This window comes from Pseudorasbora parva, chromosome 25 (genome assembly GCF_024679245.1).
Source record: "Pseudorasbora parva isolate DD20220531a chromosome 25, ASM2467924v1, whole genome shotgun sequence".
In the NCBI taxonomy this organism is placed as follows: Eukaryota; Metazoa; Chordata; class Actinopteri; order Cypriniformes; family Gobionidae; genus Pseudorasbora; species Pseudorasbora parva.
The window spans coordinates 23709206-23733873 of NC_090196.1; the positions used below are offsets into that span (position 1 = coordinate 23709206).

General features: G+C 39.2%; 1 protein-coding gene across 3 annotated transcripts in view; it reads left to right on the forward strand.

The window, feature by feature from the left end:
- Window positions 1-23457, forward strand: part of det1 (DET1 partner of COP1 E3 ubiquitin ligase) — a 35471-nt gene extending 12014 nt beyond the window's left edge. Inside the window, exons 1-7 of one of the 3 annotated variants that reach the window (XM_067435898.1) lie at window positions 15114-15340; window positions 15927-16005; window positions 16099-16867; window positions 20358-20711; window positions 20982-21172; window positions 22502-22693; window positions 23157-23457. In XM_067435898.1, the coding sequence (XP_067291999.1) occupies window positions 15977-16005; window positions 16099-16867; window positions 20358-20711; window positions 20982-21172; window positions 22502-22693; window positions 23157-23346 (1725 nt within the window). In that variant the 5' untranslated portion in view covers window positions 15114-15340; window positions 15927-15976 and the 3' untranslated portion in view covers window positions 23347-23457. Of the gene's footprint in view, window positions 1-15113; window positions 15341-15926; window positions 16006-16098; window positions 16868-20357; window positions 20712-20981; window positions 21173-22501; window positions 22694-23156 lie in introns of those variants that run through there. The other 2 variants (XM_067435899.1, XM_067435900.1) reach the window with 2 other exon arrangements.
- The last annotated feature ends 1211 nt before the right edge of the window (window positions 23458-24668 follow it).

The window sequence follows — 24668 nt, forward strand, 5'->3', positions numbered from 1 at the left end:
ACTAATTATGGTTCGTATGCAAAGAGTCATGTATTAAACACAGAACCAAAACATACTTTTTATCATTCCAATTTTCACTTTGATTTTATTGACTCGAATCATCCTAAGTTAATGATCTGCTCATGATTAGTACACCGCGGTACTGTCTTTTTTTAATTGTTTGTTTGAATAGATTTTCCACACAGTAAAACATTAAAAAGCAGCAAGGAACCTTTCTCTAGAGGTTTTATTGAGCTAGTCTGTATATATGTAATATCTTTCCCACTTTATATAGGCTACAGAAAGACAGTGCTCTCGTTTTACTATTAATGGGAGAAAGTGAAACGCTTAATATGGTGTAATAAGTCCCGCCTTCTAATGAAAAAAGCCAATAACTGAATGATAAAGTCATTGCGTCAGTGCAGCTGCAGTTGAATCGTAAGCTCGGTGAACTGTTTTGGAGAATTCGGGGCCCTACTTTAACATTGTAAGCGTATCTGAAGTTTAACGAAATCTAGTTTAGAATAGAAAAAAAGGGTAGGAGCAGCAATTTTGGACCCAAATGTGGGGCGCAGAGCTGAAGTGGTTAATGAGTCATGGGAGTGTTTTGTAGCCTAGAAATCTAGACGCACCCTAGCGGCAGCAAATCTAATCTGCCGCGAGTGTCGTCTAGCAACTCTCAATACACTTCTGAGCTGTAAACGCCAAACTCTGGTCAGGCCAATCACATCGTGTATAGAGTCGGTGGGCGGGGCTGGCAGAGTTTGGCTTGCGTGCTTCTAGTAAACACAGAAGCTGGCGAACGACGGTCTTTATTTTCAGTTGAGGAATTGCAGTTTTACATTACTTCCGTATTGGCTTCAAAAGAGATTGCGGGAGGTTGCCGCTTGTTCACACTATAGCCGATAATTATAACAATAAAGATATAGCCTATACATTTAAAATAAATAAATAAACAATAGTATGTATACAATGTATAAAAAATAGCAGTCTCCACACCACAACGATAACAGTAATGGCAATGTGAAGAAATATCGTTGGAGCCACTTTCAGAATGATTGTTTTCTGGCTGATAAAATCATTGACGGCCAATCAGAATCCATTTAAAGATCTCAAGCATTCTAAAGCTTAGAATAAACAGAAGGATACCGTCCACGCAGTTGCCTCTATAGTTAACGTTCTTGGTGTGAACGGGCCTGTAATGTTTATTTATTAATTATTTCGTTTTCCTGCAAATACTGCCTCCTTCACAGCATATTTTGCTTTTAGTCATTTAGACTCAGGGCTGAACTGATTTTAAAAGGATCAGCATATAAAACCAAGACCTTTGATTTAAATGATTTTTATGCAGCAATAAGCAGCTAACTGTAATGGGCCAGGCATTAGGTTCAAATATAAACAGTCTCTGCTTAGCCTTTTTATTCATTATTTTTATGAAACCCAACCACATTTACCCTTAAAACGAATGTTTCGAAAATCGATAATTGAGTTTAAATCTGGTTTATCTTTTAATAATCTTTCCAGGGGCTGAATTACAATAACTTTCAGGTAAACCTGCATCAGACCAAGAGCTTTTCATTTCAGATATTTACGCTGTTTGCTTGAAATTATTCCAAGAAATGTTGCATGTTTAATGTCTTTTAGGATGTGACAAACCCAGGATGCTGATTTCCAAGCTCATTAAATGGACACCTAATGATGGTTTGTCCTCAGTAAGTGAGATCGATGCGGGTCCTCAGTGTGTGCCGAGGAAGTGAAGATGTTACGTAATTGGAGAAGACACTGATGAGTCCGCATGGGAGGTGCCCCATTCTTGCTTCGACTTTATTTAAATGCTAGTCTTACTTGTTTACAAAGCCTATGCGATTTTGCTGTAGTCGTGATGCTTTGATTCATTCCACAGGACAATAGAGCCGTAGTTCTGTGTGTCTATCACCTTGCAACTGATCTAATGAAGAAAGAACGTCCTATGGCTTTACATTTTGGCGGCTTTATGTCCAAATGGATGCAACAGGACTGTGCACTTCTCCTCTGAAAAATTAGGAACATTTAGCTTGTCATATTTCCCCAGCTGAATTGAGCCTTTTTTCCGTTAAATTTAACACATTCTTGTTTCAGCTCAGAACCTTTGTGTGCTTCATAAGATGGACCAATTTTAAATGCCAGAATCTCCTTCACAATAATAAATGGGATTAAAGTGCTGTCTATGCTCAACAAAGAAATTGGGAAATTATGTTTTTACCTTAGCATGAATTTTATCCACTTAGGAGACGGCAGCTGCAAGGAAGCGCAGACAGCCATTTTACATTTCCATAATTTGGTTGGAAAAAGCCACAAGAGGTGTATTTTCAGGCACAAATGTGCTATTTGTCCCCCCCCATTGTGTTCCCAGCACTATTTTGGTGTACTCCGGGACTGAAATGTTTGGTTCATCATGTTGTTTTGTGAGGCCTTTGTGCATTTCTGTGCCATTCTACTGTACATTATCAGGCATTTGCATGATTGTTTTTGTATTTCAACACTGTCTCCTCTACCTATTTTAGCACAAGGCTTATACGACAGAGGTCATCGTGTAGGTACTGTCATTTGTCTATTTGATTTAGCAAGGAAGCAATTTTAAAACAGTGTAGCATGAATCCCTGATTCTTTTTTGCACGTGCACGCTGATCACAGATTTGAAGTGCACGGTTGTTAAGAGGGTTTGTAAACAATACCGTAGCGGCATCATTCGATCTTAAGAGTAAATATGAGATGTGAACACTTAACAAAGAGCATGTCTGAAAGGGCACAAGTGTTTGGAGATTTGTGTCCTCCATAATCACTATTAATTTGTATTTTTGCTGTCACGCCACACAAATGACATGTGGGTAATTAGGACCAAATTAAGAGGGTATTTATCATGGAGATTGCAATCAATTAATTAAAACCAATAATCTCAATATGCGCAAATTGGCATTTGGTATACAATGTAATTGTCAAACTGCATGCATGGAAAACAGGGACAATTTGAGATCCAATTTGTTGCAGGGATGAAAGTGCCCTCTTAAAAATTATAAAAGTGTCAGATCGTACAGCCGCTCGATATTATAACCAATAATTATAAAGAAATATAATGGATATATTATATGGATATATATCCAACTGCATATATATATATATATATATATATATATATATATATATATATATATATAGAGAGAGAGAGAGAGAGAGAGAGAGAGAGAGAGAGAGAGAGAGAGAGAGAGAGAGAGAGAGAGAGAGAGAGAGAGAGAGAGAAAACGAGAGAATTTTAATACTTTTATATTGTAATCATTACACATTTACTTTCCAAATTACTGTAGAAACAACTTAAAGACAGTATATTTTGCTTATTTGTTGTAATGTTGTCATCTTATGAATGAAGGTCATTAATATTGGTCTCATTGATTTTTTTTTAACCTCTTAAACTCCGTGGAAGGGAATGACATCGTCATGTATATACTTTCAAATTTAAATGTCTGTGGAGGAGCTATGATGTCATATTTGGTACCATTTGAAAGCTTAGAGTCTGGAGAGATCACTTTGGCATTTGTTTTACACAAAGTAATGTATTTACACTGGTGCCATTTCGATTTGGCCTACCCAAATTGAAAAGCTTGAAAAAAACGGGGGTCATCTCTTCAGACCCATTTGAATAAATCTTGCATACAGCATGACACAAACAAACTTCTTTTTTTCCACATTTTCTGTAATTTAGTGGAAGCAGCCCAAACGGTCTGCAGGGTCCTAGAGCACACAGGGTCTGAGATACATACTTTCAAAAATGAATTTATATTTAAAAAAATCAAAAAGCAGCTAATTTTTTTGGGGGGGGGTTGGGGTTATTACAGCTTAGACAACATATACCTACATGTTTATGACTTTTAGCAGTGTTTTATTTAACTTCAAAGGGTTTCCTGTAAAATGATACCAACATTTTGAACTTAGACCACTGTATGTGTGTATGGGAAGCTTTTCAATTTGGGTAGGCCAAATCCAGGCGGAAATACCAAAAAATGGTCTTGGAGTTTAAGTACACACCGAAAAATAGGGTGTCAAAATTGTACCTTTAGCTTATCGCTGGGGCAGTACCCTTAAAAGGACATCTTTGTACCTGTTTTACTCCTAAAAGGTGCATATTAGTACCTTTGAGTACAAATGCGTACCTTAAGGTACTACAATGAACCTTTTTGTGGTAAAAATGGTACAATGTTGTTCTTTTTAGGGAACTTTTAATTTAAGTGTACTTAAAACAATCTTCACATAAACCCTTTATATGCCATATTTACTTGTGGCCTTCCTAACTGTTAGACATACTGAAGTTAACTTTTCTTAACTGCATAAATTAGCAATTATATATAGAATTATAAAAGCTAACATTTTCTCTTTTACCTTTGTTCTTTGATTAAATTTAATGACTGGCATCACATTAGGTGGTTTATCCGGCTCCTGTCACTTTAAAATCTGCTGCAAAACATGAAGTTGGTGTCAACTGCATCTAATTTTCTCACAGCTCTTTAGGTTCATTTAAGACATTATTTAACTAATTGAACTTAAATTATAAATAATTTAAGACGGCTCTTATGAGAATACTCGACAAAACTGACATTTTAGCATAATTCTGTGTGTAATTGTTTGTTCAAGCGCTAAAGAGAACTTGATTCTATATGCTGTCTTATTTGCATGAATAAGAGCATGATCATATGATGTAGCCAAAGTATGAAAAACGGATGCTGTGTTAATTCCGTTAAATATTTTTAACGTTAAACTGAACTGTGTTTTGTGTATATATATATATATATATATATATATATATATATATATATATATATATATATATATATATATATATATATATATATATATATATATATATACACATTTTGTAACGTTTTGTGGTTATATATATTTTTCTGTAGTTGTGGCCAAAATTATTAGAACACTTGGCATCTGGGAGTCGTGTTATTGGAACTGTATTAATTTTCCAAGAGGACAATGACCCGGAACCTTCTTCTAACTATTGGCGGAACTACCTGTGACTAAAGGAATCAGCTGGAATATTGAAAATGATGGACTGGCCCCCTCAAAGTCCGGACCTCAACCCAATCAAGCACATTTGGGGCAAGTTGTAAAATAAACTGGACATATCTATACGCTCAAAGGAAAGCCTTTGGCTTCAGTTGCGTAAGGCATGGGATAACATTAGTGTTGAAGTTCTCAGAGGAAATATATTGACACTATGCCAGCGAGATGTCCTGCTGTAATTGCTGCAGAAGGTGGACATACCAAATTTTCAAGTTAAAAGTGGATAAAAACAGTACGACTCTCTTCTTCTGATATTTGATGGTCAGATCAACCATCTGCATGTTTTATAAACATTTGAAATATAAATTTTGGAGGCAAAAAAGGTCAATATTTTCAGATCTGTCAGGTGTTCTAGTAATTTTGGTTGAACTGTTATTTGACGTGCTGGTAAGGGTTTATTTTGACCTCTGCATCCCAGAGCAAAGCTAACGTAATATTTCCTTTTTGTAAATATGACTTTTTAGAATCCTTCATTTATATACGCTAACCACGAAGGAAATCTCCTGATTTTAAGGGTCAGCTTGCATAGTCTAAGGGCGTTTACATTATTCATTAAAGAGATCTATGGTTGCCGGTGGCCCTAATCTACCCCGCCGCCCAACGGCACAGTGATAAGCATCAGGTTACCTGCCAGGCCGAGGCAGAGGCAGTTCAAAAGTCACATTGACAGATGTCCGTATCGGTGTTATGCAAACCTGTACAGAGCGATTCCTTGTTTAGTTAAGCGGCCCATAAGTAATTCATTGCATTTAGCGAGAAGCAGCATCTGTTCGGCAGCCCCTGCGAGGAAACCCCGATTACCTGGCAGAAGGTGCAGCCTTTCCAGGTAGCCGTTCTAATCAGCTAATGATCTCAGCGCCGAAGATTATTTTCCCAGCATTCACTCGTGTGCGCGCGCACGTGTGTGTGTGTGTGGAGGTGGTGTGTATTTTGCAAACTCTGGTCCCCTTGCATCAAGTCTGGCAATAAAAGTATAAAGTCCTCTGGGGAATATGGGTGGAGAGAACCACAAGCAGCTCGACAAGTTCTTCTGACACTAATGTTTCCTTCACTGGCACTAATAATAGAAAAGTGCCCATCAATTTCCTTTCACCTGTGATCCCCAAGTGGCAGAAATTGCTGCTGCACACTGATGGCCGGCTTTCTCGGCGCAGGCGTGGTGCGGTGCCCAGGCTTCCCTGCTGAGAACCCCCTTAGCTTTCTTAAGGGGTGAGAAGGTAATTCTGCCTGAGTGTGGTTTCTGCACTTGACCTCTCTTTGCCTGCCTTTAAAGAGCGTGTTTTCATGAAATGGTGAAATAATTTCTTTCCAAACTTCTGGTCCATCTCTGCTGACCTAAACTGAGTGGTGTCCTCCCTGAAAAGCTACAGATATTGTCCTACTTGCTCTTCCACTTTGGCCCTGGAGCCCCATAAAAGCTCAAGATTTGCGATCCATACAAGCAAAAAAACAAGAAAACAGGGCTCCCGAAGCAATCAGTGCGTGCTAAAGAGAGTGGCCGCAATTACAGAAATGCGAGACAAAAGCCATTTCAAGGCACTCGCCTAAAACATTTTCACCCTTATCTGGTCTGATACTTTCCTGCCTTTTCTTTGCTTAAGGCGACTAAATTCAAGGTCTGACAGATGCAGCTTTCCGGCATTGTTGCAATGTATCAATGTACACTTTTCAAAGTCATCATGAAATCAAAATTGACACCATTTAGAATTGTGGTGAACAATTAGCCTGTGTCAGTTAATACACAGAAACTTTTGTTGTGGTAATCTGAAAAGTTACTTCCGTTCTCTGTGGATGTCAGTTTCACAGCTTGGGTAGAATATCCTTATCCCCTTCCCTCCAACCGTCAGTCTGCTGCAACACTGAAGTAAAGTTGGTAGCAACTTCCGGACTTTAAAAACCAAAGTACCAAAACCAATGAGCCTTTCAATGAAACTTAATTTGTTTGAGCCTTTCAAAATGAAACTTAATTTGTTTGAGCCTTTCAATGAAACTTAATTTGTTGGAGTAATCAACTTAAAAATTTGTGTTTATGCTACAAATTATTAAGTTCCTCTAACTCAATGTAGCTTGTTGTTTGAATGTAAATTTACTCAAAGTTGTCATAACGGCAAAAAAATATTGTTGAGTAAGCACGTTATTTTTTTAAATTGAACATTTCAATGAAAATGTCTTAAAAGAACCATTTGTTCTTAGTGTGAAGAACATTTTAAAAATAACCCCTTTTGACTATAAAGAAGCTTTAGTACAATGGAAAGGTTCCATGGATGTTAAAGGTTTTTCAAGGAATAAAACAAAGTTTTTTTTTTTTTTTTTGCAGTGATGCCATAGACTTTAATAAAAGAAAAGAAAAGTTCTTAGCATATATATGAAGAACCGTTAAAGGGTCGTCATAAAAGGTTCTTCAATTATTAAAATGTTCTTCACACTAAGACGTGAAAGAAACTTTTTATTGAAAGGTTTATTGCGGAACCCCAATGGTTCTTGTATTTTATCACTGCAAAAAAGGGTATGAAAAAAACTATTTAAGTTCCCCAAATAACCTTTCACTAAACAGTTTCTAAAAGAACCATTATTTTCTTAAAGCGGGGGTGAAATGCTGTTTCATGCATACTGAGTTTTTTACACTGTTAAAAACTTGGATTCCCATCCTAAACATAGTCAAAGTTTCAAATAGAGTTTATAGAGTATTTCTGTGACAAAAATACTCCTTCCGGTTTCTCACAAGTTTCGGAGAGTTTTTTTCAAGTATGGGTCTACTTGACGTTAATAGATCGGAAGGTCCTTGTATGGGCTGTACGGGCTCTTCTCCCGGTAGGGTGCGCGCGCGCGTCACTAGCGCGAGACAGGAAATGCACGCTGTAAACAGTAAACTCTCTCAGCTGCAGATCCAGTCGTCCGTGAACATTAATGTCGGTTATAGTCTGCGCCGCGCTCCACTTCATTCCTCCACTTTGACATTAAGCGACTTCAACGCTTCAGCACAGCATTCTGGGAAGGCAGCGCTGCATTTGAACCGATTTGAACGCAGAAATGCTTCAGTCGCATCGCAAAATGGATCTCCACACTCCAAGAAGTGTGTTTTTGACGGAGCCATCCCAGCGATAAAGGTTCGGTCCTGCTTTGGAAGCAGCCGGTGAGTAAAACTGCTTCAAATGTCTGTGCTGTGCTTATCGTCGCGTTTGTAAACATCAGTAAACGACACGATCGCGATCTTCGTCATTCAAATGCACTAACGGACTTCATTGCTGTTATATGTAACTTATAACGTTACACTACTCTGACGTGCAAAACCGTTTTGCTTGCTACTAAGGTTTGGTTGCATACAATAGTCCATAAACCGAATCATGTCATGTTGACAGGCCTCTAAATACAGTACATACCACAGAGACCGACGTCCTGCTGTTGCTGTTTCTATTTCAGCCTCCGAATTAGATTCTGGATCATATCTATTAGCTGAGATAGCGATGGGTTTCTCCACGCTTGAGGACGTCACCGCTTTGCGCATATGTCATTCTTTAGCTCCGCCCACACGATACGCCCGTTTTTTCCGGAAAGACTCGGTACAGCCCATATTTCTTTTACAAATATAATAAAACGAAAGAGTTTTCGGAGATATGAAGGATGCAATACTACTCTATAGGTACTCAAGATTGACATGAGATTGACTGAAACTGAGTGTTTCACCCCCCCTTTAATGTAAAGAGCATGTGAATAATCTTTTTCCACCATAAAGGGGAAAGGTCAAATGGAACCTCAGACGACCAAATTCAAGGTCTAGTGGGATGCAAAGTTGCATAATTGCATATTTAAGCGCTTTGAGTGCCTAGAAAAGCGCTCTATAAATGTAACAAATTATTATTATTATTATTATTATTATTATATTTGTTCTAGTATATCCAAAATCGTATTTTCACAATGATGCCATAAAAGAACCATTTTGGATTCCCCAAAGAACCTTTCAGTCAAAAGGAACATTACTTTCATAGTGTAAAGAACATTTTAATATTCTAAAGAACCTTTTTTCTGCTATAAACCATTTGTGCAGTGGGCCAAGGTTCTAGAACAGGGGTGTCCAATCCTGCTCCTGGAGGGCCACTGTCCTAGCCTGACAAGCCATACCCACATCAAGATGTTTGGTCTGGAAACTCACCATAGACAGGGCTCAATCCGAGGGGCGGGATAAATGGTTGTCTTTCAAACTCCCTCTGCACGTGATAGGATAGCGCCAACGAAGGTGAAACAGAGCTCGTTGATAGATTAAACATTCGCCGTATCCGGTCAGCAAAACTCCGAACACATCTTCCCTTTTTAAGAATGACTTCAGTGCCGTTCTTTGTTCTTTTCTCAGAGAAAAGCTTAACTCCAAGTCTTCCAGAATCGCGGTCAAAGATGATTCGAAAGACCGCCGCCGTTCGCCAGTTTCTGTGTTTACTAGAAGCACGCAAATGCAGCTCCGCCGTCGTTATGGCCCCGCCCACCGACTCTATACACGATGTGATTGGTCCGGCAAGAGTTAGGGGAATACAGCTCAGAAGGGTATTGAGAGTTGCTAGACGACACTTGCGGGCAGATTAAATTTGCTGCCGCTAGGGTGCGTCTAGATTTCTAGGCTACCACTGTCCTGCAGTATTTAGCTTTAACCCCAATTAAACACACCTGTACTAGCTAATTAAGGTCTTATTAGGCATATTAGAAACTTTAGCAGGTGTGTTGAGGCAAGCTGGAGCTAAACTCTGCAGGACAGTTTCCCTCCAGGACCGACTTTGGACACCACTCTTCTAGAACCACCTATGTCAATAAAGAAATAAAGAGTGTTCCATAGAGAAACAATCACTATTGGGTCTTATTGCCTGCAAGCAGTCATTTGTAGTTTTTAAAAAAAAGACTGAATTCATAAGAAAGGTACGGATGGGCATATTTGCTGAAAGGGAAATATGACAAGGAGTAAACAAACTTAAAAATCTGGCGAAATACGTGGTGGAGATGAAGCAGAGGGTGTTGAAATCACTCCTGATTTGCATGCCCTGCAGTCTCCGGCTCTCAACGAGGACTGATGTACGAGGAGATGCGAGCACTCTTTACACGGAGTCCCATGACACGCTGTACGCGCTCATTATGAACCCAACTATGCCTGTCCAGAATGTTTCCCTCCCCCATAACACACTCGCGCACATATCGCACACAAGCCTTCTTGCATGCACGCTCACACACACGCATCCACAAAAGCAAGATCGGCATCCTGCACTTGTCCTTTACCCTTCATCCATTGTTTGGCTCTGAGAGGTTTCCACGGAAACCAGAATTAGAATTTGCCTGCTACTTAAAGAAGAGGCTGAAATGTGTTGTACAGCATCTGTAGTCCGTGTTGCATGTAAACAACGTAATTTCCAATGACCACGACACTCCTTCCCTCACAAAATGCATGTTCATTGCATATGGAAAGTGTATTGATAACCTCATCATTTACACTACCTGTTAAACATCACTAGTCACATTTTAAGCCACCTGTTTGTTTTAATGAGGCATTTGATTCAGTTTGAAGAATGATTTTATGAGAAGCAACACATAGACACCTTTGAAATACAGCACGAGATAAAAGCTATCAGTCTGTGGCCACATTGATTGGACTGGCAAGGCTGCAGAGAAGGGTTGGCTTTGGTAGGAAACAATGTTTCTAAGCAACAGCATCCTGTCAGCTGATCAGGATGACCAATAGAATCCAGCCATGTATTCTGGTCAGCCAATGAGAGAGCACACGCCTTTATTTCTATCTGTGAGGGTTTAGTGTTAGGAGAATATATTTACACACACTGACCAAGCAGCAGGCAGATCTACATAATTCTGTACGGTCCATAAAGGCCTTCTCTGAATATGACTCAAAATGGGATTAAAAGTTATATTTTAGAGCTTTATGACATTAAAGATGATAATATGTAGCACACACTCTCAGGAAAATGCAACCTGTTGATCTCAGATTATACATATGTGTTAGAACTTTAAACAATGGGAAATACAGCCCCCCCCCCCCAGCATGTCATCTATGAGCTTTTTGATCAACCCCCCGCCCTCCCCCCACAAAATAATTGCATTTTTTTTTTCGAAAGAAAAAAACAAATTGTGAAAAGAAAAAAATTCCCCTAAAGTTTGAAGGAAGCTACAATTACGGAAACATTCTATTATGTTGCTGAGTACCAACTATATTGAGAAGATAAAAGCTTCTTTTTAAATGTCAAACACAGCCTCTATGCAACGTAGATTTTCAGAAATGTAAAAAAAAAAAAAAAAGAAAAGGAAAAAAAAAGCAGCATCGTCGCTTGTTCTGTGCAAAAAGCAACCTTTTAAAACTGCTTTTGCCAATTACGTCCAGTATTGCAATAGGTTTGTAATTAAGGCTATATGCCACCGGTTTGAGTGTACTTGGAGTTTCCACTGGCCTAGCCATTTTCTAGTCCGGAATCGGCAGTGAAAGTTTCATTACCACAGAATTTGTGATTTCCCTGTGCTCTTTGTTTTGCTTCTTCTGCATTAGGCCCTCATATCAGTCTAAAAACCAGCCTTAAGGACCCTCCATCTACCACTCGGGCTCTGGATGCAGAGGAAATGAATCTTCCTGAGTTCTCGTGCATTTTGCCTGCTAGTGAGGAGGGGGGACGTAAAAAAACAAAAACAAAACCTGAAAGGGAAGATGATGACCCTTGACAAAGAGAAAAGAGCCGAATGAAAGGCCATTATTTGGAAAAATCTCAAATGCAAACCCCATACCATAATGCTATAGCTGCCATGTTTTTGGCCCCTAAGCGAAGCGCTTTGGCCCATGGGTGGAGAGTGCACTCAAAACGCTGGCACGTAGCATTTGGAGGGCTCTAATGTTCTTTTTCCATGTTTTTCCACTGGAATACCTTTCATGCTTACAACCTGCCATTACTGAAGATTACAACTTATATAATCTACCAACTGGGTCTCTACATACTTGGGTCGAGGATAATTGGGTACAAATCCATTATCATACTCTCAAGGCCAAGCACACAGGTTTCCTTCTGTGCTCAGTTCTTATTCATTTTTCTTTTTCAATTTTTCAACCCTCATAATCCATTTTGGATAAAGAACACTAAATGAATTTGGGCAAATTAGACTTTATCTCATGTTCTCTTTTTGGAGCTCCACATGAGAACTACCACATAAGATTGAGCGTATTCGGTCAAACAAACGCATATGTATGTATGAATCAGCCAGTATATTTGTAGGACTTACAATTTCCACTCAGAAATTTATAGCAAATAATTACCAAGAAATGGCAAGTAACATATTGAACTAAACATGGACGTTTGAAGTAGAAACACTGGAATAGTGTTGACATATGCCATTAATCTTTGTCTTACTTTGAAAAATCTTTTTTTATAGTTCATTAACACTCTATCATGAAAAATACATATTTTTATCTATCCCCAAAAAAGGATGAATGCTCAAAATGCCTTTTCACGTTCTATGGAGGATTTGGACTTTGTATGTACACTTTTAATCCTGTATTCAATGTATATAGTTTGCTAAATAACCTAATAAATGATTTTTTTCTTTTTCTCTATAAAAAATGTTGTACCAGGTTTTGTTTTGTAATTGCACTCATGGAATGAGTGCTTAAAAAACAAACAAACAACAACAACAAAAAAAACCCTCACCATAATAATTTTAAGCCGTACCAGAAAAGCACCTCCATTAGTGGTATTCTGTAAAGATTTATTGACCTCTGTCCTAATCATCATGGAACTACCCTGTCAATTGACATTTAAAAATGGTTTGTTAATATCATCATTTTAAACATTTTCTGGAAGACGAGCATGCTGCCTATTGAATATGGAATTAAAAGTGTATTTACAAAGTCCAAATGCTCCATAAAACGTGGAAGTGAAAAGGCATTTTGAGCATTCGTCATTTTCTTTCTATGGCAGTAACAGAAGACAAAAGAGTGAGATGACCTCATCTGTCACTGCTTTGCCTTTTCGGTGTACTCTGCTAATGGGTGCATAAATGGGAAGTGCTTTGTCCCTAATTATTAGTGCTAAATTTCCCTTTTGTTAGACTGCTCGCCAACCAAACCCTGACCAAGAAATTTCTTCTACTTGAAAAGTAAATTTAATAACGCTGCTAAAAAAAATGCCAGTCTCTCATGGCCAAACTTATGTCTACCGTATGGTGATAGCTAAAAATAAAGACGTGTCTTTATCCACTTTACAATAGGGAAATAAAAGTTTCAGCTAAAATCCTTCTCTTCATCAATTCACTTCTCATCAGGTAAGCTTTTACTTATCTGTGAGTATTAGGTGTTCCAACTTAACTAATCAAACAACTCAACTCCATCATAAAACAACTACAACCATAGGGACAATAACACATTAAGCACACGCAAATTAATATTCAATAAAAAACAAAAATGCATCTCTTTTGTAACAATTTTGGTCAATGTCATCATGATGAGACTTCAAAACCTTCTCAATACTAATGCACTTTGAATGTTCAGAGCTGTGATTATGATCAATTAAATGGCAATGCAGGTAATGTCTTGTCAGCGGGTGGCCATTTTGTTTTTACTTACTCTAATTCTTAACACTCTCTATGTTTTCCCAACATACAGTAAAACACATGGACAAAACCCTGTGAGACCATTACCCAAGAAAGACCTCTTTAAATTAAGCCCTAGGGTGCTTAAAAAGGGATAGTTCACCTAAAAAAAAAATTACCCCATGATTTACTCACCCTCAAGCCATCCTAGTTATTATGACTTTCTTCTTTCAGACAAACAATTGGAGTTATATAAAAAAAAATCCTGACTCTTCCAATCATTATAAATGGCAATGAATGGCAGCCGAAAAATTTGAAGCAAAAAAGGTGTATCCATCCATTATAAAAGAACTCCACACAGCTCCACACAGTTAATAAAAGCCTTCTGAAGCGAATCGATGTTTTTTTGTGAGAAAAATATCTATACTTAACACATTATAAAGTGGTGGACCGCCTTTCATATTCAAGTTAGCCTACGGAAAAAGCGTAACTGTTGTGACAATGGCATCGGACGTAGTGTAAAACAACATAACTGCCACAATGCTGACGTCGGACGTGGCACAAGCATTTTGAACTGCGAGAGGCACTACACATTCTTTGTAAATTGAATATGGAAGGTGGTCTAATGGAAGCTAGATATTTTACTTTATAACACATACAACAAATATGGATATTTTTCTTACAAAAACTCATCGATTCGCTTCAGAAGGTCTTTATTAACCCCCTGGAGCTGTATGGAATACTTTTATAATGGATGGACACACTTTTTTGGTCTTCAAATTTTGGGCTGCCATTCACTGCCATTAATAATGCTTGGACCCAGAACATTTAAACAAAAATTTTGATTGTATTCGTCTGAAAGAAGAATGTCATAGACTCCTAGGATGCTTGAGGGTGATTAAATCATGGGATCATTTTCATTTTTGGTTGAACTAACCCTTTAAGACCAGCGAACTAGCTTAGGATGGTTTTTAGGTTTTAGTGCTCTAACCAGCCCAATCAAACAATACATCTCAGATTATTTTCTGCCATGTTCCAAGTCTTGCTCCTAATGCATCCAAAATCAGTCTGAAGTGTTTAGTGGTGTTCAGCTGGTTAGTAAGCTTGTCTTCTAGCTTGACCACCCGAAAAGAGCCCCAAACCATTTTAAAAAGGCAGTCTAACCATAATGAGAGACCCGCTAAACAGTTTAGTTCGGTTAAAACTGTTTTTATGAGCAGGACATTCTCCAAAATAATTTTATGTAGCCTATGTCACACTGACAATAATAATCTCCTCAGAAATTATGGATACCCATAGCCTACATATTCACACAGCACTACTGACTTCAGCGGGTTAATTTTACAGAACATTTAATCAATCCAAATCGCTGAAAGAATCTCATACCACAGAGGTGTAGTTGCGCTGTTTCGCCGCTGCTGAAGGGGGCGCTCTGACACTCTGTGCACCCCATGTCCACTGTTTATGCGGAGAGCTCGCCGATGGCAGTTTACTTCCGCCGGTTAGACAGCGACGAACAGACCTCCAAACTTATAGCACTCCCGAATAAACTTTTAAACCGCATTGTACGTCCCTTTCAAAGGTTTTTGCTCTTTATGTTTTATTTCATGCGGATGTAGGTTTTCTTTTGTCCATGCTTGTGCTCCCAGAGAGTTAAAGCTGCACAGATATTAACATGAGAAGTGTTTAAATGAACATGCAGGTAAGATATGCATAATCAACTGCGTGTGTTTTGGTGTTTATCCAGATGTTTTATTTTGAATAATGTTTAAACGAACTTATTTTTGTTGTTGTAATAAACCCGCAAAAAGTGAGTCAGAACAGGAATATTTTTATGTTAGTTTTTGTATTATAACGTGCTAACGTTAAGTTAATACTTATGATCTCTTCCAATAATGTTCTAGTTTCTCATTTGCAGTGGTAAAGCTATAACTTACTGTGGCTACCTTCCGTCTGTTTTTTGTTTTGTATTATAAAAACTATTGAAAATAAGTGTGTAGAGGTATCTGCCCTACCTGCTTTCCATTATGAACTTGATTATTATAATCTGTTCCAATTCCAATAATGTTTTAATTTCTCATTTGCAGTGGTATAGCTGTTAGTATGGCCATCTGCCAGTCTAATTGTTTATTTTTTGTTCTATAGAAAGTATTATATAAAATAATTTTGTAGGGATATTCTCCTGCATTTAAAGGGATAGTTTACCCAAAAATGAGAATTGTCATCATTTAGTTACACTCAAGTTGTGCCAATCCTGTATAAATATATTTGTTCTGCTGTACACAAAGGAAGATATTTGGAAGAATGTTCAAGCAGATCTCGACAGCCATTGACTACCATGGTAGCAGAAGAAAGAAATTCATACAGGTTTGGACCAACTTGAGGGTGTTTAAATGATGACAGAATTAATTTTTGGGTGAACTATCCCTTTAACTTGATTACTTAATTTTTCATTTACAGTAGTAAAGCTGTTATTATGGCTGCTCACCGCAACACTACATCAGAGGATGATTTCCCCACTCTGAAGCCGAGACGCATCCAGAACCAGAATGTGGTCCACAGGCTAGAGAGGCGTCGGATCTGCTCTGGTCCACTCGGGGCTCACTGGTACCGTGTGCGCTGTTTCCACCAGAACCTGTTCCCCAACTTCACAGTGGTGAACGTGGAGAAGCCACCCTGCTTCCTGCGCAAGTTCTCCCCTGACGGTCGATGCTTTATTGCATTCTCCTCTGATCAGACTTCCTTGGAAATCTATGAGTACCAGGGATGCCAGGCCGCTGAAGATCTTCTCCAGGGTCAGGAGGGAGAAACGCTGGCCAATGGGAATGACCAGCGTTCCCTCAACATCAGAGGCAGACTCTTCGAACGCTTCTTCTCCCTGCTCCACGTCACCAATGTGGCCTCCAACGGTGAGCACTTGAACAGAGAGTGCAGTCTTTTCACCGACGACTGCCGCTATGTAATCGTCGGCTCTGCTGCTTACTTGCCCGAAGAGCCTCATCCGCACTTTTTCGAGGTGTACAGAAACAACGAATCCGTGACGCCGAACCCGCGCTCACCTCTTGAGGACTACTCGCTGCACATCATAGACCTGCACACGGGCCGACTGTGTGATACACGCACCTTTAAGTGTGACAAAATTATTCTGTCACACAATCAAGGACTCTACCTTTACAGAAATATACTGGCCGTGCTTTCTGTGCAGCAACAGACAATACATGTCTTTCAGGTAAGAGTAACGGTGTCTAAGGCCCTGTTTACAACTGGTATTATAATTCATTTTGGTTGGTCGGATCACAAGGAGACAAGGAAACATACGCGTTTACACCTGGTGTTTTAATCCGTCTCTTTTGTCCACTTTCAACCACGTCTGTCCTGATTTTTGCGAGTCAAGGGTCTATGGGTGGGTAAACGTATGGGCTTTTTCAGATCTTTTGATCTAATGTATGCAGTAAGTTTGCACAATTTACATATGAAAGCGAAATGAGACGACGCTGATAGCCGCAAGACCATGCCAAACGCTATGAGTGTGTGTTAAAAATAAGGAACGGTGAGAGAACATTTTGCGATCTGATTGACCAAAACTTAGTAAATGTAAACTTATCATTACATAGTAACATAGTAACTGTCTTATATGATGTATTCTTATCTTTTTTAAATTTATATTTATACCCATCATTCCCTGTCAGTTCTCTATCGTTCATAAAAATACGAAGAGAATTGCGATTCCCCTTTGAAGTATAATTGGTTTATCAAACTGAATTTTGTTTTGTCAGACCATGGTGTCCAAGGCGGGCGACACAGGTTTCTATTTCGCTTGTCATTTTGCCAGTCCCATCACCCCATTTATACCCATAATTCGGTGCAAATAGAAATACCAAAAATGCCAATAAAGGTATAAATTACACTCATCAGCCACTTTATTCGGTACACCTTGCTGGTATGGTGTTAGACTCTTTTTCCTTCAGAAAGTCATAAAGTGAGAGTTCACCAAAAATGAAAATTAGCTGAGTCATCCTAGCTTTATGACATTCGTCTTTCAGATAAATACAATCAGAGTTATATTAAAATATGTACTGGCTCTTCCAAGCATAATAACGGCAGTGAATGGATGTTTCTTTTTTGAAGTCCATAAAAGCGCATACTATCCATTATAAAAGTGCATCTATCCATTATAAAAGTGCTCCACACAGCTCCAGAGGGTTAATAAAGTCTTGTGCGAAGCAATGTGTTTGTGTAAGAACAATATACATTTTTAATACATGATGAATACATGCACTTTTATGGCCTTCAAAACTACCATTCACTGCCATCATAAAGCTTGGAAGAGCCAGGACATTTTTTTATATAACTCCGGTTGTATTCGTCTGAAAGAAGAATGCCGTATGCACCTAGGAATAGGATGGCTTGTGGGTGAGTAAATCATGAGGGAAATCATTTTTCGTGGTATAAATTCAGCAAGGTGCTGGAAAATGTAGGTTCATATTGACATGATGGCATCACATAGTTTCTGCAGATTTGTCGGCTACACATCTCAAAAGTGCTCTATTGGATTGAGATCTGGTGAGTGTGGAGGCCGTTTGAGTATAGTGAACTTTCAAGAAACCAGTTTGAGGTGATTTGATCTTTGTGACATGGCACATTATCCTGCCTGAACTGGAAGCAGCTATCAAGATGGTTACACTGTGGTCATAAAATGGCTGGACATGGTCAGCAACAATACTTGGGTAGACTGTGGCATTTAAACAATGCTCCATTGGTATTAAAGGGGCCCGAAGTGTGCCAAGAAAATATCCCCTCACTATTACACCACCAGCAGCCTGAACTGATGATGCAAGGCAGGATGGATCCATACTTTTATGTTTTTGCTGAATGTTGCAGCAGAAATCAAGACTCATCAGACTGGGCGGCAACGTTTTTCTGATCATATTTTGTCCTTTTTTGGTGGGCCCGTGTGAATTATAGCCTCAGTTTCCTGTTCTTAGCTAACAGGTGTGGACCCAGTGTGTTATCTTGCTACTAGATTTTCATTATTTTGTGCGTTCAGAGATGCTCTTCTGCAGACCTCCACTGTAGCAAGTGGTTATTTGAGTTACTGTTGCCTTTTTTATCAGCTGGAACCAGTCTGGCCAATTTCCTCTTACCTCTGGCATCAACAAGACATTTTCGCTCACAGAACTGCTACTCACTGGATACTCACCCTCTTTCAGACCATTCTCTGTAAACCCTATACATTGCTGTATGTGAAAATACAAACGTTAAATAAATCATCAGTTTCTGAAGTACTCACAACAGCCAGTCTAATACTGACAACCATGCCACATTCAAAGTCACTTAAATCACCTTTCTTCCCAATTCTTATACTCGCTTTGAACTTCATTGAGTTGCTGCCGTTTGCGTTAATAAGCAGTCCAACAGGTCTACCTAATAAAGTGGCCTGTGAGTGTATGGGTGTTTCTCAAATGGAAGGCTGCATCCTGGTAAAGCTTCATATCTTGCCTGCCACATCATCAAGCACTGCAGGAAGCCATCTCAATTTGAAGGTTACTTGGAATGCAGCCTTTGTTTAGCATCTTTCATTCAGCACATTTTGAAGGATGCATCAAGTGTATTTTGCACACGTTCCTGTTTAATACAAAGTATTTTTCCCAAATTAAATTTCAATAGTATTTTCGTGCAATGTTGGCCAGTAGTGACGTTACTAGTTTAAAGAAAACTTTCAATAGCGTGGTGGTAGCGTCACTGTTTTCTGAATCAAATGCCTTTTCATCAGCAAAGCTATTTGTGGATCAAGAACTGCGGTAGCGTCCACACAAGCTACATTTTCCCAAGCATTTCTGAAGATCCGCTAAAGTCGCGGATGTACTTGACTTCTACTTTCCGCTCTGTCTCGCGCACCGACACACACATGCACACGTACACATACAAGTGTCATTAAATATAAATACATGTTTTTTTTTGCCATGTTGGTACTGTTTGGAACTGGTCTTATTTCTTTTACCACTGTACTTTGAGCAAAAGTGGCAAAGTCTAAATTGAGCATAAACATGCAAACACAGGTGTGTATGCACACATACACATACAGATCAACTTATGTCAACAAAGTATGTGTTGCTATCTGTTTGACTTTTATTGATCACTGAGACAGCATTGACTGAATGAAATTGGTTCAATATAAAAATTAAATAAATTAAAAATAGCTTAAATGTTGCTGTAGCTTAGCATGCTACATTTCCCAGGGCGGTTGCTTCAGTGTAGTGAAGCTTAATTTAATGTTGATAAACTGCTAGCTTAGTGCACTACATTTTCCAAGTTGCTTGACCAACACTGTTTTGGTGCCGTGACCATGGGGCAGGAATGTTTCTAGCGTCTCTTTCTAGCGTTTATGCTGAGCTGACTGAACTCTAGCTTTCGAGGACTGGACTAGGAAGGACACAGCCTCACTAGGATGAAACCTTCTGTTTGAGACACTATATTTTTAAATATAATATATATTTTTAGAACATTGACAATTTTTAGCAACCTACATTTATTTTGTCAGACCATGTTGCTCAGGTGGGGGACAAGTTTCAACCCAGTTTGGTATGTTTGACTGGTCCAATCCTTATCCCACGTTTTTCCCCAAAAATTTCTGTCATTTCTCTACTGTTTGTACAAATAAAAACTTCGCCCCCCGTAATTACTAAACGAAATGAATTTATTTACTTCCTCCTGCCCAGGTGACGCCAGAAGGAACCTTCCTTGACGTGCGCACCATCGGCCGTTTTTGTTACGAGGATGACTTGCTGACACTGTCTGCGGTATACTCCGAGGCCCAGGCTGAAGGTCAGCCCGGTTTCTCACGTCTGTATAAGGAGAAAACCATCAACTCATTGAAGCACCGTCTGCTGGTGTACCTGTGGAGGAGGGCAGAACAAGACGGCAGCGCCACAGCCAAACGGCGGTTCTTTCAATTCTTCGATCAGCTCAGGCAGCTGCGCATGTGGAAGATGCAGCTCCTGGATGAACATCACCTGTTCATTAAGTACACCAGCGAAGATGTAGTCACGCTCAGGGTCACCGACCCCTCGCAGGTAAAAAAAAAGAAAAGAAAAAAAAAGCCATCTCACCCACAACACACATGCTGTGGAGTAACTGGAGACTGAATCAGATATATCACCCTTGCTGGCGTCATCCCTTAATCTTTGGTGGTGTAAGATAAAATGTTTGTTTTCGTTTTGTTGTCAATCTCTACACAGGTGGGATTTGTGCTACGTCAAGTTTGGTGGATCGGTTGTGCATTTGATAGTAAACGATCATTATGTTAACTACTTTCTCAATTCTCCTCTCCTTTTCATTTTTAGCCCTCTTTCTTCGTGGTTTACAATATGCTAACCACTGAGGTTATTGCAGTTTTTGAGAACACTTCTGACAAACTTCTGGAGCTTTTTGAAAACTTCTGCGACCTCTTCCGTAACGCCACACTCCACAGCGAGGCTGTGCAGTTCCCCTGCTCTGCTTCCAGCAACAACTTTGCCCGTCAGGTACAACGCAGGTGAGATATAAATATCAAGCCTGACCACTTCATAAGCCACAAATTGATGGTCGAGCCAGAGGAGGCCTGCCTCACTTTTTTTCTCACAAAAGGCCTTCACAATCACTCCGTAGAAGGAGTGCAGCTCTACATATTGGGTGAGAACTCACTCATGCTGGCACCTTTTGATATTAAAAACTTTAATTATGTCTCTCAATCGCAGGCTGCTTAAAAAAATATTCTGAAACTAAGAAAAACCTTATCCACCTAAAGCGAGGCAGACAGACTTTCGTTCATATACTACCATTCAAAGGTTTTGCCGTTTAGTACGTTTTTTTGTGTGTGTTTTGTCTTACAAAGGCTGCGTTTATTTGATCTTAAATAAAGGAAATACAGTAATATTATTAAAACGAAAAAACTAATATTTTCTATTAAAATATATTTTAAAATTTAATATATTCCCATGATGCAAAGCTGAATTGTCAGCATCATTACTCCAGTCTTCAGTGTCACATGATCCTTCAGAAATCATTCTGCATTGAATCATTGCTGCTCAAGAAACATTTATTATTATCAATGTTGAAATCAATTGTGCTGCTTAATGTTTTTGTGGAAACTGTGATACTTATTTTCAGGATTCTTTGATAAATAGAAAGAACGACATTTATTTGAAATAGCGATTTTGGTTACACTTTATTTTACACTGACCTTGTAATACATTTTAGTAATAACAGCAACACATGTATAATTACATGTAACTAACCCTCAACCAAATCATAATCCTACCCCAACCCTATACTAAGTACATGTACTAATTAATATCACTCTGTACTTAAATATATAATTACACTGTAACAATGACACCTCAATTGTTAATTGTAGTGTAACCACAATTTTTTTATTACATTATAATATTAACAACAGTGGGTGTACATCATGTCCAAACTAGAAAATACCCCCCCCCCCCCCATAAATTTTGCTGAAAAAAGCATATTTAGCCATTAAAGTGTATTCATCAAACTAAATTTAGATTCATCACCTCCCACCTCCCACCACCTTATCATATCTTGTAATTTCTGTATTTTTGGTACAAATAAAGTGTAAAAAAAAAAAAAAAAATTCCTTTTCCCTTTTAAAGTTTCATAGTTCATTTAACCCCTGCTCCCACCAACGTGCTAAGCTTTCTCTTCCATTTTAATCCAAAGTTTTGTCATAATCAGCCATTTCTTGGTTTCTGTTTCTTTGCCATCATGTTTGATAGCACCGCCCACACCGAAGGGGTTTTGCTGTTTAATTAATGTGAGTCACTTGGCCTGCACAGTATTTATGGACCGGTTTGTTCGTGCCCAGGTTCAAAGACACCATCGTGAATGCCAAATACGGAGGGCACACAGAAGCGGTCAGAAGGCTTCTTGGTCAGCTACCCATCAGTGCTCAGTCCTATAGCAGTAGCCCGTATCTGGATCTTTCCCTCTTCAGCTACGATGACAAGTGGGTGTCTGTCATGGAACGGCCAAAGACCTGTGGCGATCATCCCATAAGGTACCTCTAAGCTAAAGAGTCCCTTCTGTTAAGCAGTTCGGACTTTATACTGAAATATTATTAAAGAACATTTTGTGGTTTATTTTTTAAGCATTCCTGAATATTATTAAGTTTTATTTTATCCTTAAATGTAGACATATGCACAGATTGTTGACAAAGACAGTGAATTGCAGAAGAGGCCAGAATGTACGCCCACTTTTCCAGTATAGTGAAAAATGAGGCCCAGCATGAGGTCCGCAGCAACTTCCTTGTTAAAACTTGAAACACTGAAGTGTAATTTCATGCCGTGGCAGGCGATATTTAAAACACTTCCTGAGGGCTCTCAAAAATGTCTCTGACAAATGTTACCATAATTTTCTGATTTGACAGTTCGCTTACGCTGTAAAACACACTGGTTTCTTGCTGTCGCCATGCCATTTGCCATCATAATAAACTGGCGCTGCTTTTTCCCCCCCTCTTGCAGGTTCTACGCGAGGGACTCGGGATTGCTGAAATTTAAGATCCAGGCAGGCCTGCTGGGCAGACCCATTAACCACACGGTCAGGAGACTGGTCGCGTTCACCTTCCATCCCTTCGAGCCCTTCGCTATCTCCGTGCAGCGCACCAATGCCGAATACGTTGTCAACTTTCACATGCGCCACGGATGCGTATGATAGTGCATGTGTGAGTACAGACGCGAGACTTGAGAGACTGAGACTTTCTTTTTATACATCTTTTTTTTATATTAAAGTTTTATTTATTACAAACGTGATGTCTTTTATGCATTTGCACTAAATGTTTTTATATATTTGGATTTTGCATTGTGCAAAATAAAATGTATGTTATAGAATTGCTTGGTCCGTTGTCCTGAAAGTGAAAGGTTATTGTCAAAACAGATGTTTGACCAGTCAGAACATTAAGATATTCACAGTTCACATTCATCTAATGCCATTTTTTTTAAATAGCAGACAAAGTAAAGAATATGCTAATGCCCCCTTTTAGCAGTTTCCCCCTCAAAAGCCTAATGAAACAGTTCAGCTTCCATTACCTAGCCATCTCCCACATAGTCGACCAGCATTAACCAAAAAACGGAGGTGGGTTCAAAGCACGCAACACCACACCAACACTAATGCCACAATAATAACAACAAAAACTAATTCTGAAATTGATTCATTGTAGCCAGTTTACTAAGTGAGAAGCTTCCCTGTGGGAATACGATTGTTCAGTTGATAGAGCAGAGGTTGAAGAAAATGCATCTGTTTTAATAAGCACTTCAGCGCTGATTGAAGGACAATTTTCAATACGGGAGATTGCGACAGCTTTAAAACGGCTGCATTGTGAACTTCTATACGGAGGGGAAAGATTTCCCCCCTTCATAATGAAGAAAAAAACACAATTAGAACTAATAAATCGAACACGTAAATCCCAGGCGACTCGTGTTTGGAGTCGCCTGTCTCGGTGGGAAAGGAGTATGTCAAGTCTCCCCCCACCAGTCTGAAAGCTTTCTTTTCTTGAAGTTCCCCAGAGTGCCATTTTTTTTTGAGTGGACCCCTAAGTGCAACTACTGTAAGTGTAATCATTCTCTCAAGGCTTTATGAATACGAATCCCTGATATCCCGCTAGTTACTGACAGAAATTTCCCGTCCGGCAAGATGACCGCGTTCTTGTAGGTGCTCCAGGCACGGTTGTGCGCAGGGCCCCTGAACGCAGGAATGAATGCTTTTAGCCGTGGACTGGATTGAAAAGTGTGATCCTAGGGTTCGGCGTGGGCGGGAGTGGGAGGGTGTCGACTGTGCTTCGTAGGGCTTCTCTCTCATTTAATTCATCTATAATGGTGCTGCCGCGGTACGGAACAAAAAAATCTTACCGGGGTTATAATTTCCCTGCGCAATCAGTTCAGTTTTGCGCTGCATGGAGAGAAAAAAAGGGAGGGGAGAGAGAGAGAGAGAGAGAGAGAGAGAGAGAGAGAGAGAGAGAGAGAGAGAGAGAGGTGAAA